Raw genomic sequence first — 17,221 nt, forward strand, 5'->3', positions numbered from 1 at the left:
GGCATTTCCCCAAATGAATTTCGCGCGTTGCATGATGAATGCGCAGAAGCCGTGCGCGAACGTTTTTAAACTTAGAACTACGCGGGAGAAATCTCCTTCGCGAGCCCTTAGCACCGTAGCCAAGGCTTATTCACAATTTTATCGCTTTCAAACTTAAAATTAACACATATCGTTGCAAAATGATTCATCAGAACCTAAAACTAGCTTATAGAAATAAGATAACTTGTTTTTGAAGGTATTTATTTTCCAAATTTGCGATTTAGACGCGTTTTGTGTGGCATGTATCAACCCGAGCGTGGTTGCTTTACCAAGTAAGAGAATATGATGTAGAAATTTTGAAAACGAAGATGGCGCTTCTGCCCTATCGTCGTACGTTAATTTTCTTCTCTCCAGGACAACGCCGTTAACATGGGCCCCTATGGTAGACCTTGGCTTATGGGGACCTTATGATAGGCTTAAGGTGGTATATAGATAACTTGGGGACAGCTCCGCCTAGTGGTATAGGTAAAACCTTGAGCTAATTAACAAAGGGCATTTCGGCTGCATACACTTCATTCGATACCACTCCCCCCATTAGAACAAGTACTTGTCCCAAGTGTTACCAAGACGAAATAATAACCATAAATCCAGTAGGCTATTTTATTTCGGTGGTAATGAACAAACAAACGTTTACCTCTTCGGGTATCCTGCTTTACATTACTTTGAGAAAACCCCTTCTCAAAACTAGAAAAATATGGTTATCATAAAGGGTAGTTCACATTCATAATGCGAAGTTCCATTGAAGCACAGCTCCTAAATTTAGTAGTTCCCTTAATTGCAATTCCCAAATGAGTAGTTCACTTAAACGCAGAGCGCTCCTATGTTGTTATGCGCAGAACTAAAATTCCCATCCCCCCCCCTTTATACGGCCCTGTTACCATTCAGCTCTCTACTTCTAACAGGGTTGCCACAATATTCTCAGATTAAAATTCCCTGACTATTAACTGACAATTTTAAGTTATTTTCCCTGACCATTTTAAGTTATTTTCCCTGACCATTTTAAGTTATTTTCCCTGACCATTTTAAGGCCAAAATTAGACAGTTTTTAACTTTTAGATTTATCAGAAGTTAATAAATTTAATCAACTTATATTTCAGTACAAAAGTTATCTCAACGTTAAAAAATCTTTCAAGTATCTAAATAATAATAACAGAATTTGCCATAGATTTCGAATAAAATTACCTTAAAAGTGTCAAGATAAAACTAAATTCCCTGACTTTTTACAAATTCTTAAAATTCCCTGACCTTTTAGGCCCATTTTTAAATACCCTTACTTTTCCCTGTTTTCACTGACGTGTGGCAACCCCGTAGTTCCGCAACTATAGATATCTATTAGGGCAATTGAAATAACTTCTAACCGGTCACATCCTCTAATGAGAGGGTAATCACCGATAAATTGGTAGAAATCAGTGGAAATCACCGATAAATTGATAGAAATTAGAGGAAATCACCGATAAATTGATAGAAATTAGAGGAAATCACCGATAAATTGATAGAAATTAGAGGAAATCACCGATAAATTTGTGGAAATCGACGAATGTTTTTCGAAAATCAGTAATCAGATGTACAAAGAGCTCCTTTTGAAAGTACCTTTAACTAAAGTATAAACGTGTTTTGAAAAATTTCGAAAAATTTTAATTATTAATTAAACTGTGAATAAGTTATGGAAAAATAATCCTTTAAAAATATTCCATGAACTCACCGGACACACCCCCAAACTCGTTCCAAAGATATTAAACACTATATTAAATCAGTTAGTGGGAATTATTCAAGGTTATTCTTTAAATTCATTTTTGGTCTTCATACCTACTTGCTCGGCTCAATAGCCATATGGAATTTTCCACATAATCCTAATTGGCATTCATTATATTACTTTATTACGTATGAAGTCACTTCATAAAATAAATAAAGAGTAACTATTTAAAAAATTAATCAGGAACCCCACCCTGTGCTCCAATCCTACTTTTAAAAAGCCTTTTATAACGTATTACGAGTCCTGCGTTACTACATCTGAGGAAAAAAGGGATTTTACGTATTACTATACTCTACCTTTTTATGTTGCGCAGCGATTCTTTTAACTCCACCTCCTAGGGAAGCCTCTTTTCTTTTTTCTTCTATTTGACGTTTTACGCTGAGAGAATGAGCCACAGAGCACCATTTTTCACCACATGCAAAATTAGAAAACACCGTTCCGTTAGAGGAAAGTTTCAAATTGAGAATGCTTCTCGCGCGAGGATACGCTCGTATTACTGACCACGCCATTTTGTTTCTAAATACTAAATACAGTAGATAGAGCCGGAATGATGAAGGTTGTAAAGTCAAGTACTCGCTCGTCCACTCAGTCGCGGAAGATAAGAGTTCACGTTGTTTTTTCAATTGTACGCTTTCTGCTGGTAATCTGTAATTTCGATATTAAATTATATTTATTAATCTGCATAATACACGGCAATTCTTTGCCTGTGGTCGGAAATAATTGAGGTAGAAAGTCTATAAAAAAACCTTCAGGTGACGAACCAAATTTTAATTTTTGTCTATATTTAAATTATCTTTATACGGTCTACGAAAATCGACGGGGTTTATTTTATTTTCCGAGATAGGTGGAAATTATATAAAATTATTTATTATTATTGTAGGGATGCACCGATATATCGGCCTATTTTTCTTATATCGGTAACGGCTTAATCGAAGTCGATATTGGCCGATACCGGTATTAGAAAAATACATACAGAAAAACATTTAAAGATAAAACAATTATCGATGAACTAATTAATTATTATATTTTATTTTATTGGCCGCGCCACGTACGCCAGACTTCAGAAGCTAGATCATACTTTTTTTGACACGGGGTTAAGAGTGCAAACAAATAAGAAACAATGATATTCGATTTGTGAGAGAAAATATGTATCAAGTAAAATGAAAAGAAACATATTCGGATATGCGCTTGCAAACTTTTTTTCATAAAAAATTATAATAAAATGGTATGACAGTGTAATGAACCGTCTTTTACAATGATTTGATGATTTTGATCATACACACTTCTGTTATGATATATCACTTTGTTAATATCGACCGGCCGATATATCGGCTGTACCCATATCGGTGCATTCCTATATTCAGGGTTCATACAAACATGGAAATCAGTGAAAACCTGGAAATATCAGTTAAATTTATTTAAAGCAAAAAATTCAGGGAAATATCAGGGAAATGAAAATTTTCCTGTTAAATGATTATGAGACCTCCAAATTATGTGCAATTTGTTTTAGTATTACTGAAATTATTACTTAGTATTGAATTCATACGTTCAATCTTGACTATATTATATTAGAAAGTGTAACAGTAATGCTTTTAACATTTTAGAGACCCCTATTGTTTTAAAAAGTACACCTGGAAAATATTCAAAACTCCTCTGGAAAACCTGGAAATATCAGGGAAAATGGTTTTTGAAATATTGTATGAACCCTGTATATTATTGTTTCAATATTTTATTACTTAAATCATTTTTAAATAATTATTTAAAATAGTCGTTTTAAATCTCACTTGAATCATACTGGATACTTAAACCGCAATATGAATTTTGTTTTGTGCACTCTATTCAGTGGAAAATTAACTGTCACCAGAGCACCTAGGCTTTAGTGGTATTAGGGCCCCAGGCCCCTTGACCTAGCGGTATCCTCGTCTACGTCTTGTTAAGTTCTGGACCCCTACTCATAAGTCTACTTAACTTATTAGTTAATCCGTCATTAAATATATTACACTTACAATATTTCTAGTAACAAATTTTGTAATATACTTTGCGACCGATATATACGTTAATTAAAGACAGTGTTTTTGAAGCCTCATGTTGAACATAATGTATAAAAAAACATTTACACTGTTTCAGAGGCAACTTAAAACTCTAGGTTATAACTGTATGGTTATAACACGTTGGTGACGTCACCTAATTTTTCGTCTTGGAAGCTATATTCACTTAAAGGCTTTAGTCCCATTCGACCGAAGGCGGTTTTTGAGGTGTCCCATTCGACCGAATTCCGCCGAAACGTGCGGTTTTTATGTGTCCCATTCGACCGAACGCTGCTATATAAATTGGCTTTTGCTATGTTTTCAATTTAGTTACTGAAGTCGTTTGCAATGGAGCGGATAGCTAATAAAGGAGGGTATTTATACATCAATAATAATTATTTATTCCGTCTTAATAAAAAGAAAGATACAATACTTATGCATTTATTTGAAAATAAAATGGAATGAGCATGAATTATATTTTTATCTTCACCTAGTCAAGAAAAGTAACTGAACCAAAACTGAAATAGTAAACTTAACCAACTCTAACCTCGATAGTACATACCTTATAAATAAAATACCAAATCACCCCGCCAATTGGGCTACATTTTAAAATTCTTTGGGTCGAATGGGATTCGGTCGAATGGGATTTCGGTCGAATGGGAATAAACGCACTTAAAGTGATCATAACATCCAATGCGCTCTAAGGGAAGATACGAGGGGTTAACTATAAGTAAAAATCACACTAGAGAAAAATTATTTCAGAAATCTTGAAACCAAACTTGAAAATCCCGAAATCTGGACGAAAATTTGTTCCAAAATCCCGAAATACGCCTAAAGAACACGAAATCTCAAAATCAGTTTATCATTTCTGAAATAACTCTTAGCGTGTTTCATTTCATTGCTCGAGATTCGCTCCGAATCTGTCTCTGACGTCATAGATCTCATATTCCCACGCTTTTTTTTGTATTTAGTGTGCTAGTAATTTTAAGCTTATCGTTTTGGTCTGCCATTTCGCGAAAAACCTAAAACGAACACGCAAAAATTTGCTCCGATATCGATCTCAATCCGTTGATCTGTCAAAATCGGCAGATCGGTTTAGGGCGATCTCGGAGCACCGAGAGTGGGAAATGGAACACGCTAATCTGGTTTGGAGCATATCCGAGTACGCAAATGGAACATAAAGTGTGGGATAGATCTACAGCACTCGGGTGCTTTAAGTGTTTTGTAAAATCACAACAGATTCCAATACAAATTAATACATAATAACCAGAGTCCCGAAGTTAAAAAACCAGATGGCCATTAGTGTAATAAATAGTGGAAAAACCGGCCTGGACAAAAGTGAATTTAATGGCTAATTTGTCCAAAAAAAATCCAATAATGTTTTTACTACAGGGATGGTCATATTTTGATTAGTCTGTTTTGATATTTTTAAAATATTAATACTGACATTGTTCAGTGTAAACTAACAAGGAGACGACCCGAGGTGTAACGCACCGATTTGGTTCAAACTCGGGGGTTTGGTAGACCTACGTGTAACTTGAAAAATCCTAAAGGGAAATGTCTCCATAGGCAACCGTTTTGCCATGACAACCAAAAATGTTTTTGACAATACAAAATGGAAATTTTACTATTGAATATAACATGGGAATCTGACCAAATGTAAGGGTACCCCTGTAAAGATTTTGATCAACTTCGAACTTTTTCATTATTTTCTTATTTATATTTTCTATTTTTAGCATTTTCAAAAATTAAAATTTTTTACAAGGGGGGTACCCTTAATATTGATCAGATTCCCATGTTATTTTCTATGGGGAAATTTCCATTTTGTGTTGTCAAAAACCTTTTTGGTTGCCATGGCCAAACGTTTTCCTATGGAGACAATTCCCTTTAGGGTGTTTAAAGTTACATGAAGGTCTACCAAACCCCCGTCTCCTTGTAAGTAGTATTCACAGTTAAATTTATTAAAAACTTAAATATAATTAGTTCTTTAAGCTTTTTAATTCAATTTACCCTTACTAGCCAATTTTCCACTATTTTCCAATAGGGTTAAAATATGTGAAATATATGGGATTTTTTTTAACGTTCTCAAATTGTGTGATTGTTTATCTATGGCAAAATTACAAATACCACCTGCAGAAGCTATTTTTTGTTTAAAAATTCGTACGTTAGGGTAGGGTTCCTAGCTTACGTAAAGCAACTACGGGGAAAAGCACCATCAGCTTAAAATATTTTTATATTTCTGTATAAGGGCAGTTTATAAAATGGTCCAACTTGAAGCGTATCCGGACAAAATAGAATTTGGTAAATTAAAAACTAAATCAATTTTAGAGATCCAATAATTAACATCTAAATCAGATTTTGGGATAATTTAGTTTAAACAAATATATCATTTGGTTGTAATAAATTTATTTTTACTAATGATAACTCTTTGTAATAAATAAATTAGGTAAAATTTTTTTTGGTTTAGTATAGTATAAATTACTAGTTTCTCTTCGAGTGTACTACTACATTTCAAAAATATCATTTTGAAAAACATTACGCTGAAGCGGTGCAATGACATCTTCAGTAGTTAAAAGTTCACGATATACACTATATTCTAACAGCTTTCTCTCTTGCTTCCATTATTTATGTGGTAAAAATAGCCACATTAATAATTTTCGGTGAAAAATGCTCACGAAACGGCGAATAATATTTTACCACTTACTTATTGCCATTGATTTCTCGTTCTCTAGGTGTGGAGTAACAACACGAGTTTGGGTTTACTAATTGAATTCTTCTTATCGTAAAATATTTAAATCAAACATGTATAATAATTTGCACAGACACTTCATGTAATTATAAAGTTCATTGATAATATAAAATAATACTTAATATAATACTTAAATACTTATATATGGACAGCCCTACATGTACGGTGTAGGTGTGAATTAAGTACGTGTGAGCCAACTATAATATTTTGGTATTTTATATTTTGTGATGAAGGTGGATACACGAAGAAAAATATACAATTTGCATATGCCTCTAAAACAAATCGATGAATGTATTAATTTCCAGTGTCGTAGACAATGATGAGATTCTTTGCCGAAATTCCCATGGGCCCTAATTTTAACTACTATTAGACCTTCCCTGCAAGTGCAATTAGTCCTTTCAGTTTACATAGAGCCACGTAGCGGTCAATTGGAGAAGCTCATAAACTGTTAGATTATCGTCTGGCTAACCAAACGCTTTGCCTTTTATAATAACAAATTATCTGCTAAGCAGACGAAACTCGATCTCTTTATGAGCTTAAGCAGGTTGAAGAAAAGTTTTCCGTGGGCAAAACGTAATCTTTATGAAACCATTGAATTAAAATTTTGGTCTTCAGATTTCTTGGGCGCCACATTCAAAGGGGCCTTTGACTACAAATCCTGCAAGCTACACAGCCTAATCACATAATCAGCAGTGGCGTAACACGGATTTTGCTTGTGGGGCATATAATTATGGAAACAGTAAAATAAAACCTCTTCTACACCTCTGCTAATAATCTAGCGTTATAACCTTCAAGGAAATCCTGACAGTTTTGACAATGGATATTGAATAGTTTTCGAGCATGTGAAAATTTGGGAAAAAGAAACGCGATATTGCAGAAATTTTTGCAAATTGTCTTTAACTAACTTTCGACATCCAATGGTAGATTTAAATCTTTACTATAGCCAAAAGTTACATAAGACCCAAAGTGCGCCACTCAATCTTTTCGCACTTTAAAATATTTACTAAGAGCTATAGTCTCACAATAGATCACATAGCGTACTAGTTGGAATTGTACTAGCAACTTTATATTTAGTCTATGGTGTGGCCATAGAGGAAAGGTAGAGGAGGGGAAATGATTGGAAGCGCTGAGTCTACACCGTACTGCCAGTGCCAGTTCGCCGCTGGCGGAAGGGGGAGGAAAGAGGGGTTTGCCAATGGTAGACTTTTATCACGGTAGATCACGTCCTCTGTTATTAATACAAATAGATTTATAAAAACGCGTCTAATTCGAATATATCAAATTAAGTTCTCAGTTATGTTTTACAATGATCATACCATAAGTCTATAATATTGTTTCATAAGTTTCTCACTTTAGGGAATATTTTACTGAGAGCTAGTAACGGAGTGACGTCCTCACAAGAAGAAAATCTCCCCCTAGCGAGGCGCTGTCAAAGGATACGTGTGACGCGTTAGCAAGCGGACGCAAAACTGCGACGAAGCCCGTAATGCAGTCTGTATTGTGAATTAGCTCTCAGTAAAACGTTTGCATGTGAAGAATAGCAAGTGTCACACTTATGTAAAATCTTATATACTTATGTCATACGTATTGTAAAGTCAAAATTAAGAAAATCAACAGAGCGGATCCAAATAAAAAAGATGAAGGTTAGTAATATAAAAATATTCAATCTCTGTTGAAATTTTTTATTTCTAATGCATCTAAAACAATTTTTTTCTTTACCTTTCTATAGGTATACTTGGATTTGATTTTTAACAATACTTCCAATTTGTGCAAGGTAATAATAAATAATAATGATAATAATAATCAGTTAGGCTAATACCAAAGGCACCAAGTCATCGAGCGACTTTTAATGCCTTTAAACAGGTGGCCGGGTTACAATGCATAGGAGGGTGGTGGTAGGCCCTTCAAGCCACGCGAGGCAACAGCTCCCTACATTTACTAGTATTTTTAACCTCTACAAGTTTTTATACATGAATATTGGTATAGTTCTAAACCAGTTATTGTAAGTATTTCCTTATAGTAACCATTAATATAAATCTATGGCTTTTTATTATTCTATTTTTCATAACTCTCTTAGGATTCTCTGAAAAAAAAACCAAAAGAATCAGCTTCCTAAATACAGAGGCTATGGATTTTTATTATTCTATCTTTCATAACTCTCTTAGGATTCTCTGGAAAAAAACCAAAAGAATCAGCTTCCTAAATACAGAGGCTATGGATTTTTATTATTCTATCTTTCATAACTCTCTTAGGATTCTCTGAAAAAAAACCAAAAGAATCAGCTTCCTAAATACAGAGGCTATGGATTTTTATTATTCTATCTTTCATAACTCTCTTAGGATTCTCTGAAAAAAAACCAAAAGAATCAGCTTCCTAAATACAGAGGCTATGGATTTTTATTATTCTATCTTTCATAACTCTCTTAGGATTCTCTGAAAAAAAACCAAAAGAATCAGCTTCCTAAATACAGAGGCTATGGATTTTTATTATTCTATCTTTCATAACTCTCTTAGGATTCTCTGAAAAAAAACCAAAAGAATCAGCTTCCTAAATACAGAGGCTATGGATTTTTATTATTCTATCTTTCATAACTCTCTTAGGATTCTCTGAAAAAAAACCAAAAGAATCAGCTTCCTAAATACAGAGGCTATGGATTTTTATTATTCTATCTTTCATAACTCTCTTAGGATTCTCTGAAAAAAAACCAAAAGAATCAGCTTCCTAAATACAGAGGCTATGGATTTTTATTATTCTATCTTTCATAACTCTCTTAGGATTCTCTGAAAAAAAAACCAAAAGAATCAGCTTCCTAAATACAGAGGCTATGGATTTTTATTATTCTATCTTTCATAACTCTCTTAGGATTATCTGAAAAAAAAACCAAAAGAATCAGCTTCCTAAATACAGAGGCTATGGATTTTTTTGCCATCTCTAGCTGATAACTGCACCAACCTTTTAGGCAAAGTTCTAAAAGGAAAAGAAATGAATTGTTAACAAACGCTGATTTTATGAATTCAGTCATCGTTCAAAAATGTGATGGTCTCTATTTTTAATCGGTTGTTTGATGAAATATTTACAAAGTACGAATCTAAAGAAGTGGAGAAGAAACCCTTACCAGTAACCAACAAAAACGAAGATAAACAGAGTGAGAATGTAACTAACAAATTGAAAACCATTCACCAAATTGAAGGGTACGTCATCAATGAAATTGTTGGACGCTATGAATGACCAAATTTTTAGGGCAATTGCGTTATCAAAAAAAGTGACGCAAAGGAAGACTATCACTTATGGACCAAAAAACAGGATAGGGGTGGTTTTTTTTTACTGTCACCAGCAGCATTGGCATTTTTTGAAAAATGCTGTGATATTATCGCTTCTTTTGTACAACCAACCAATGGAACCGTTTAAAGATAACGCTTCTAGAAATGGAAACATCTAAATATGGGAAAAAGTTGGGACCAATTGTGGGGTGATGACACAAGCAACTCTAGTAAGGACTTAACCAAAAATGTAAAAAAAAAACATGTTTTTAGTTATTAAGACGGACTGTTTAAACAGTAGTGGAATACGAAAGGAACTTAGAGTTATATACGACGAATAAAAAATATATATAAAACTACCACAGTTTATGTTATTATTTCTTGAATCATAGAAAATTTAATTGAATTCCAAAAATGTTTATAAATTCTAGTGAAACATTTTCCAGAGAACAGAGAGAAGCTTTATAATTGACGTTTCATTATTTAATTCCTTCCCCATATTGGTTTACTGGCAAACTGATCGTTGTTACCGAAATAATTTTCAACTAAGTCTTGATTCAGCCTTGCTGTAACAAAAACTTAACAATTTCAATCGTTGAATAAACTAAAATAATTTATTCTATTGTCATGACTCTGAATATTTTTAACTATCCATCATTAAATTTACCAGTTATTCTAAATCCACCCAGTTTTTCTCTACTCAGTAACATTTTGCTTTTGTCACGGTTGTAGAGAGATGGTTCGATCACTTAGATTTTTAATTTGGCGAAATATTTTTCTACCACGGATGGCGCTAGTGACGCTAAGTAGCCCCTACAAATATTTTGTGGGCTTAACCTAATTACACTGGAGTACCTACGGAAAGGGAACACTACCAAGTTTTGTGTCGATCGAGCTCGGTTCTTTTTAATCTCTAAATTAGTTAATTGTCGTTTTGTTATAAGCTAATTAAGAGCCAAAAGGCAAAACTACGGTCAGTGTTATTTAGTGTTATTCTAGTACAAAATTTTTATTTCAGTTCAAATAAATATCTGAGAAACTGAAATTTAATGTTTGCTAATTATAAATATTAAAAAAATAAATTTCCTTAAAATTCAAACGTGTAAAAACGAAACAGAAATAAAGCAATCCCAGTTAGCTTGTAAAATTTTAATTTCCCGCTATATCCTTTAAATTAGACTGCACCTCAATACTTCTATGCATTGGGGGAACGCCCATTAGTTTCTGAAGGTGCTACACAGCGTCGGGCGTGCCATCTATTTGCCACTTTTTCTTTAGCCAAACTCCCCTATGGTAGAATTGCTACAACCTTGCTTTTGTCAACAACTTCTTCAGCTTCTATCGCCTCCATTTCCTGCTCCCATTCTTTCAAGTACCTGAGATAATCCTCTTCTAGCCACTTAAATTATAAAATTTTATTAGTACTTCATTAAACAATTTTAAATTATACTTTTATGTGTTACTTGTCATTAAGACTCGCAAATGGAGCCAAGGCCGGTTTCTTCTTGAATTTCGTTATTGAAACGAAAAATTGGTCAAACATGTGGATAACCTTTATGGACTCCAATGCCTCATCACCCAAAATCTCTTCAATTGCATATGCTACACTACTACTCAAAACCTGGGTGGCCAGGTTTACGTGCATAGCACTGTAAGAGTCCGGATTAACGTGGTTAGTTTTGGCGCAAGTCGCAATATAGAAGCTGAATCAATTCGATAAGTATCAACTATCAACTATATGCTTCCCATTTTTCCGCAATAAATGTTCTACTTGTTCCTGCTTCAAGTTTTTAAATTTTTCCGCTATTATGAAGTCCAGTCTTTGCGGTTTTTATGATATGGCATACATCAGAAACAAAATATATTGGATCTCCTTTGCTTTATGGGTTTTTCTAAACATTATATGTGTATTCAATCTTTTTTCACTTTCAGTGCGGATTTTAATACGTTTTTGATTGGATGAAGCCTTATCCCACACAACAGGCAGGATTTTAAAGCGAACTCCTTCTAAATTTTCAATACCTTCCCAAATTATAGAAAAGAGATCTTCAGCCTGAAGATCGGTGCAGGGGAAAAATGCATAGGCATATTTAAAATTAGTGGTGGAGCTCATCGGTTTCCCGTTCCATAAAAACTTGTTGAGGTTAACGGTAATAGTTAGTATAGGGAGCTGTTGGCTCGCGTGGCTTGCAGGGTTTGCCACCACCCTCCTACGCGTTGTAACCCGGCCACCTGAATTAAAGGCTTTAAAAGTCGCTCTATGACTCAGGCCTAAGGTGGTGCCTTGGGTATTAGCCTAGCCTAGCTGATTATTATTATTACTTCTGACCATTAATTGAAGTATATGGTTAGCTAAACTCAGTTTAGAAACAATATATGTCTTCAGACGTTCCCAATATTATTTTTCCCATTTCAGTAACTTTATTGCGAAAGCTATTTAAAGTTGTGGTTCCAATTAATTATCCGGCTGAGCTATGAAATATCAAGTCCTGCTTAACTAACAAGGAGAGTACCCGAGGTGTTTATTCCAGATTTTGTTCAAAATCGGGCGTAATGTAGACCTATACGAGATATGAAATTTCCCTAAAGAAGACGTTGCACTACCGATTCGATTTGCCATAGCAACCGAAAATGGTTTTGATCATTTAAACCAAAAAAATCTCCATTTAGAAAAGCATGGGATTTTCTCGGTTTCACAGCTAATATTTTTTTTTTAATTTGAAAATCACGAAATGTGTAATTTGGACCAAATTTTGGTAAATTTCATTAAGTTTGGGTGAATTTGAACATTTATGGGGTAAAAATTGTATAAATTTTTGGGTAAAATAAGGAAAAAATCTTATTTTGGTTTAAGTGGTCAAAAACATTTTCGGATGCCATGGCCAGACTTTTAATTAGCGGGAGTCTTGGGGCCAATGGCTCTTAATAAAAATCAGTGGGCTCTTCAAATAAATCATTCGAACGGGGGTTGCGGGCCACCGGGGCTCTCAATTTAATTAAAAAATATTTATTAAACATTTTACGGAAATTTCTGGAACATATTGATTTGTACGCCGTTTTTGAAACTCTGTTTTCCTACCCTATACGAGAGCGGGATCTAGCGTTACAAATGATTATGTGTGATATTATAATATACTTGCTTGTTTTAAAGTTAATAAATGTTGTGTAAGTAACGTAACCAATTTTTATTTTCCTATTTTCCCTACCTAATTTTAAATTTTTTCCCCTAATCCCCACCCCCGTAAAAAATATCACTATTTCCAAGTCTGGCCATGGCAAATCGAATGGATAGTGCAACGTCGCTTTTTGGGAAATTTCATATCTCATATACGTCAACATTTCGCCAGACTTTGAACAAAATCGTCAATAAACACCTCGGGTACTCTCCTTGTAAGTATGAAGATTGCCCATCCCCCCCCTTTGAAAATTTTCTGCGGGCGCACCTGATTTTTGGTGTTCTTCAATATGGTCCAGATCAATTTTCTCTCTCATTTCTTCAAGAACTGAATCATTAAATAAGCTTTTGGTGGTGAGGTTGATTGAATTAAGTTTTCTGAGATGGTAAAATGAAGGCTTGTCGCATCGCTTCGTATGTAGAAACCGACCTGGCTTTTATCGAAAGACACCCCTGAATGTTTTTTGACTTAAGAAACTTTAACTGATCTCTTAGTAATAAACGATGGAAAACTGACTTGCTTTTTAGTTTCCTCTAGAAAAAGATTTACACCATTAGTTTTAAAGCTTTTCTGGATTTTAGATTCAAGTAATTTATTTTGTTTCTTTAACACCGAGTTTTTCTTGTTTAGCAAGGCCACCTTCTTTTGTACTTGACTTTCAGACATAAAGCGAATATTAATGTGTCTTAATATTAGTCATTAAATTTTCATTTTCTCTCTTTCTCCAACTCTGTAATAGTTTTTGGTAAGGCGACAATATTGGCAAATGGGTAGTCGTTAGCTTTTAAAAACCTGCTGGCATGTTGCTGATATAAGTGACAAACTGATACTACAAGTCTTTACTGATTTTATACATTTGTTTTGTATATAATTAAATAATTCGTCTTGAATATCTAGACAGATTGTCCACTTATCAATTTAAGTTAGTAATTCCAGCTCATTTACGAAAGAAAAAAAACGTTGTTTTAAATCTTTCCCGTTTGATTTAAAGACCGGGTGACTATCGGCACAAGCCTCATTACAAAACGTAAGCGTACGAATAAAATTTCATCAATTTCCACTTTTAAGATATTCGAATCTGAATATTTGCAGAAAATTAACGGTGTATCTATTGATACTTGTTTTAAATTAACAAACCTAGTCATTGCGTTAGGTTCTTTGATTGGTTAACTAAAACCTTTTGGGCTAGTTTTTAAAGAGACTCATACTGGCCAATTTACCTCATCTTGTACATGGATTTTAGCTTGAGCTACTTCACTGTGAATCTCCTTTGATTGTACAGTCATAACTTCTCTGGTCTCGTCAAAATCTTTGCTATAATTGTCTGAAGAATGTTCAATCGAAACATCACTATATCTTGTAGAGGAATATTTTCAACCACTTCGATGAGATCTTTGTTTTGATAAGTTATTTCAAATGGGTTACTAAATGTGGTACGGTAACTTGATATTCTTGTGTTTGTTCACCTTCTATAACTTTATCACCATCATTGGATACAAACTTCGGGCTTCACTCGGGTACTTAATTTTCAGTTTGATCGTTTGGCTTCTCTTTCATAGATATATAAACAATAATTTTGATCCAAAAGACATGATGGATAAATTAAAGAAAATTACGATTAGATATATGTAGAATATGATATATGCAAGTTTGTCAACGTACGTTTGCTATTTCTTTTACAGGATAAGGAAATTCGGATGTTGGACCCATTAAACCAACGAAATGTTTCGAACAAACGTTATGGTGTGATTTAACATTTTTCGTTTTTAATTCGTTCAGATTTATTTCCTCTAGCCTTAATTTACATATAGTTCAAAGTTTGAAGGAGGCATAGGCACAGGGAAAATCTTGTACATTACCGATATAAACCATACCTTCCCATTTTACTTATTTTAATATAAACCAATCGATAAAACTCTTCATAATGCGTAGATTTTATTTGAAAAACAATAAACCTAGGTCCCATCTAAATTGGCACCGACAGCTTTTTCTAAACGGCTGATGACTTTTCGCTTGATGGCTACACCTAGGAGCAACAAACACAAGGAGAACGCAGCTAGTCTTTAAACACGGTTACGCAGAGTTGTGTACAAATTTCATTGGACGAGCCTTTACGCTGAGCGTTTTACGGAAAGGGGGAAGACAATTTCGGAATTTTTCCCTTCCGACGGTAGCAGGCGCTAAAGTATCTAACCAATGAAAACTGTACGCGAGAAAATGCACGACTTTTGACGGGTTGCGTTCTCCTTGTGTGGGGTGCTGTGCTACTTAGGCTACACGGAGTTCAGTTTTCATTGACACGTGATAAAAAGTCTACCATTGTCAACCCCCTTTCCCCCCTCCTCTACCTTTCCTCTGTGGTCTGGCGCGATTTTCTCTCTTCGACTTACTCGCCCGTTGAAAATTTTCAATTTTGATGACGTATTTTTAACCCCCTCTCCCACTCCCTTTTTTTAATTCGCGACAAGCTTTCAATAAACATTTTACCGCACTGACGAACTTTTGGGTCTTATCATGGAGGGCTGTGCGAGTACATCATCGATTACTCGGCATTTTTTTAGGTCGAGTACTCGAACTCGACCTCGAATAAGTAATGGGGAAATACTCGTCGATTATCGAGTACCGGAAAATTGCACAGTCGGGTACCAGATTACTCGAAAAAGCTGCTCTCTTAACTCGTCGAGTATTAGTTTTTTTATCCTCTTTAATTCAAAGTGGAGTTTTTGCAACTTTTGGGGTGGTAATGAACGGCACCTACAAACGCTTCGAATGACCTTGGGGATGGATCACGGTGTTTAATACGTAGTGCGCTTGTGCGGTTTTTCTTCAAACAATATTATTAAGATTTGGTGACTCTTTTCGATTTCGGATGTCGTCCGGCGGTAGTCTTCACTTCCTGAATCCATATAAGGATAGACGGCACATTAATAGTTTAAAAATGTACTCGATTTCTCGACTCGACTTCAATATTACTCGACTCGAATACTCGATGAAAAAAATTTGGTGCTCCATACCCGACTCGATTGCCTAAAAACACTACTCGCACGCAGTGATGCCAGATTAATACAATCATAAGTATTTTGTTTGATTAGCTTTAGCTGGCACCTATGCCATTTTTTATGGGCAATTAGGAAAGTCGTCTGCTAATTAACTGGCCCACAGGGACAAGTCCGAACGACTTTTTCCCGCACTATCCCTTGAACAAACTGATTTTTGTACTGGTAAAATTTTTCCTCGTTTTTATTCATTGAGAGATGAAAATAAAAGTATTATTTTCTTCAGGACGTTTGTTATTTTGGTTTTACAACTTCCCAAGTAATTGTTTTACGCAAATATCATTATTTTTAGTTTTTTTTTGGAAAACTATTGAAATTTTAGTTCAAATAGGGAAATTTCAATGGTCGAAAAGGGTAATTCCATTTTCGCGACCTGGCATCACTGCTCGCACCGCCCTAGTTTTAATGTCACTTTAGCTATAGCTTATGTCCATACAAAGATAATATAACTACGTACCCTAGATTCGAAATCATGCTCCTTGCACGTAAACGCAGGCCCTTACTGAGTTCCCGGCGGAAGCCGAAAAAAACTGCCTCCATGAAGCTGGCAGGGCTACGGACATCTAGTTAAAACGTAAAGTTTTAGTGAAAATTGCGCCGTGGTTTTTGACTTGCGGTTTTCAAGATACCAGATATTTTTGCGTTATATTGTTTTAAAACAAAAATGGATCATGCCTGTAGCTCTAAAAATGTTTCTAAACGAAAGAAAACTAAAGGTGAGTAATATAATCTTGGGTTATCTATTGAAATTCCTTATTTCTCACCCTGCTATGGAGCCCAATTTTTCAGACTTCCGGCGCGAACTCAGTAAAAGCCTCACGAGAAAACGCGCTATCGAGAAACGCCGTGATTTCGAATCTAGGGTACGTAGTTATATTATCTTTGGTCCATCTAACCCAAGGTTCTTAAAAATGCTTAAGCGCACAATATCTAACCGAACTACTTCATTCATGATTTTCAATCTTTATCGAAAAATAGTAAATGTAATATTAAAAATATAAATGCATACCGCAAAGCTTACTGAAATATTACTTCTGCTTTGTGAAAATACTAAAGATATACGGAACACACTCGCGTCAATTCCAAAAAATTATGCCGCTAGAGTTTGATAGTGAAACTACATACATTACACGATAGCCTCACAATTCAAAATAACAATAG

At 34.7% G+C, this 17,221-nt stretch overlaps 1 protein-coding gene across 3 annotated transcripts in view; it reads right to left on the reverse strand.

Annotated features, from left to right (window-relative positions):
• The window catches only part of LOC149961047 (propionyl-CoA carboxylase beta chain, mitochondrial-like), a 35,224-nt gene extending 18,675 nt beyond the window's left edge, over positions 1-16,549 (reverse strand). Inside the window, exons 1-3 of one of the 3 annotated variants that reach the window (XM_090174854.1) lie at positions 16,518-16,549; positions 2,294-2,437; positions 2,089-2,170 (exon numbers count right to left, since the gene is read on the reverse strand). In XM_090174854.1, coding sequence (XP_090030980.1) covers positions 2,089-2,170; positions 2,294-2,437; positions 16,518-16,534 — 243 coding nt within the window. In that variant the 5' untranslated portion in view covers positions 16,535-16,549. Of the gene's footprint in view, positions 1-2,088; positions 2,438-6,523; positions 6,646-16,517 lie in introns of those variants that run through there. The other 2 variants (XM_090174847.1, XM_090174862.1) reach the window with 2 other exon arrangements.
• Positions 16,550-17,221: the final 672 nt, after the last annotated feature.

The sequence above is a fragment of the Leiobunum rupestre genome, chromosome 1 (genome assembly GCF_980474605.1).
Source record: "Leiobunum rupestre chromosome 1, qqLeiRupe1.1.hap1, whole genome shotgun sequence".
Taxonomy (NCBI): Eukaryota; Metazoa; Arthropoda; class Arachnida; order Opiliones; family Sclerosomatidae; genus Leiobunum; species Leiobunum rupestre.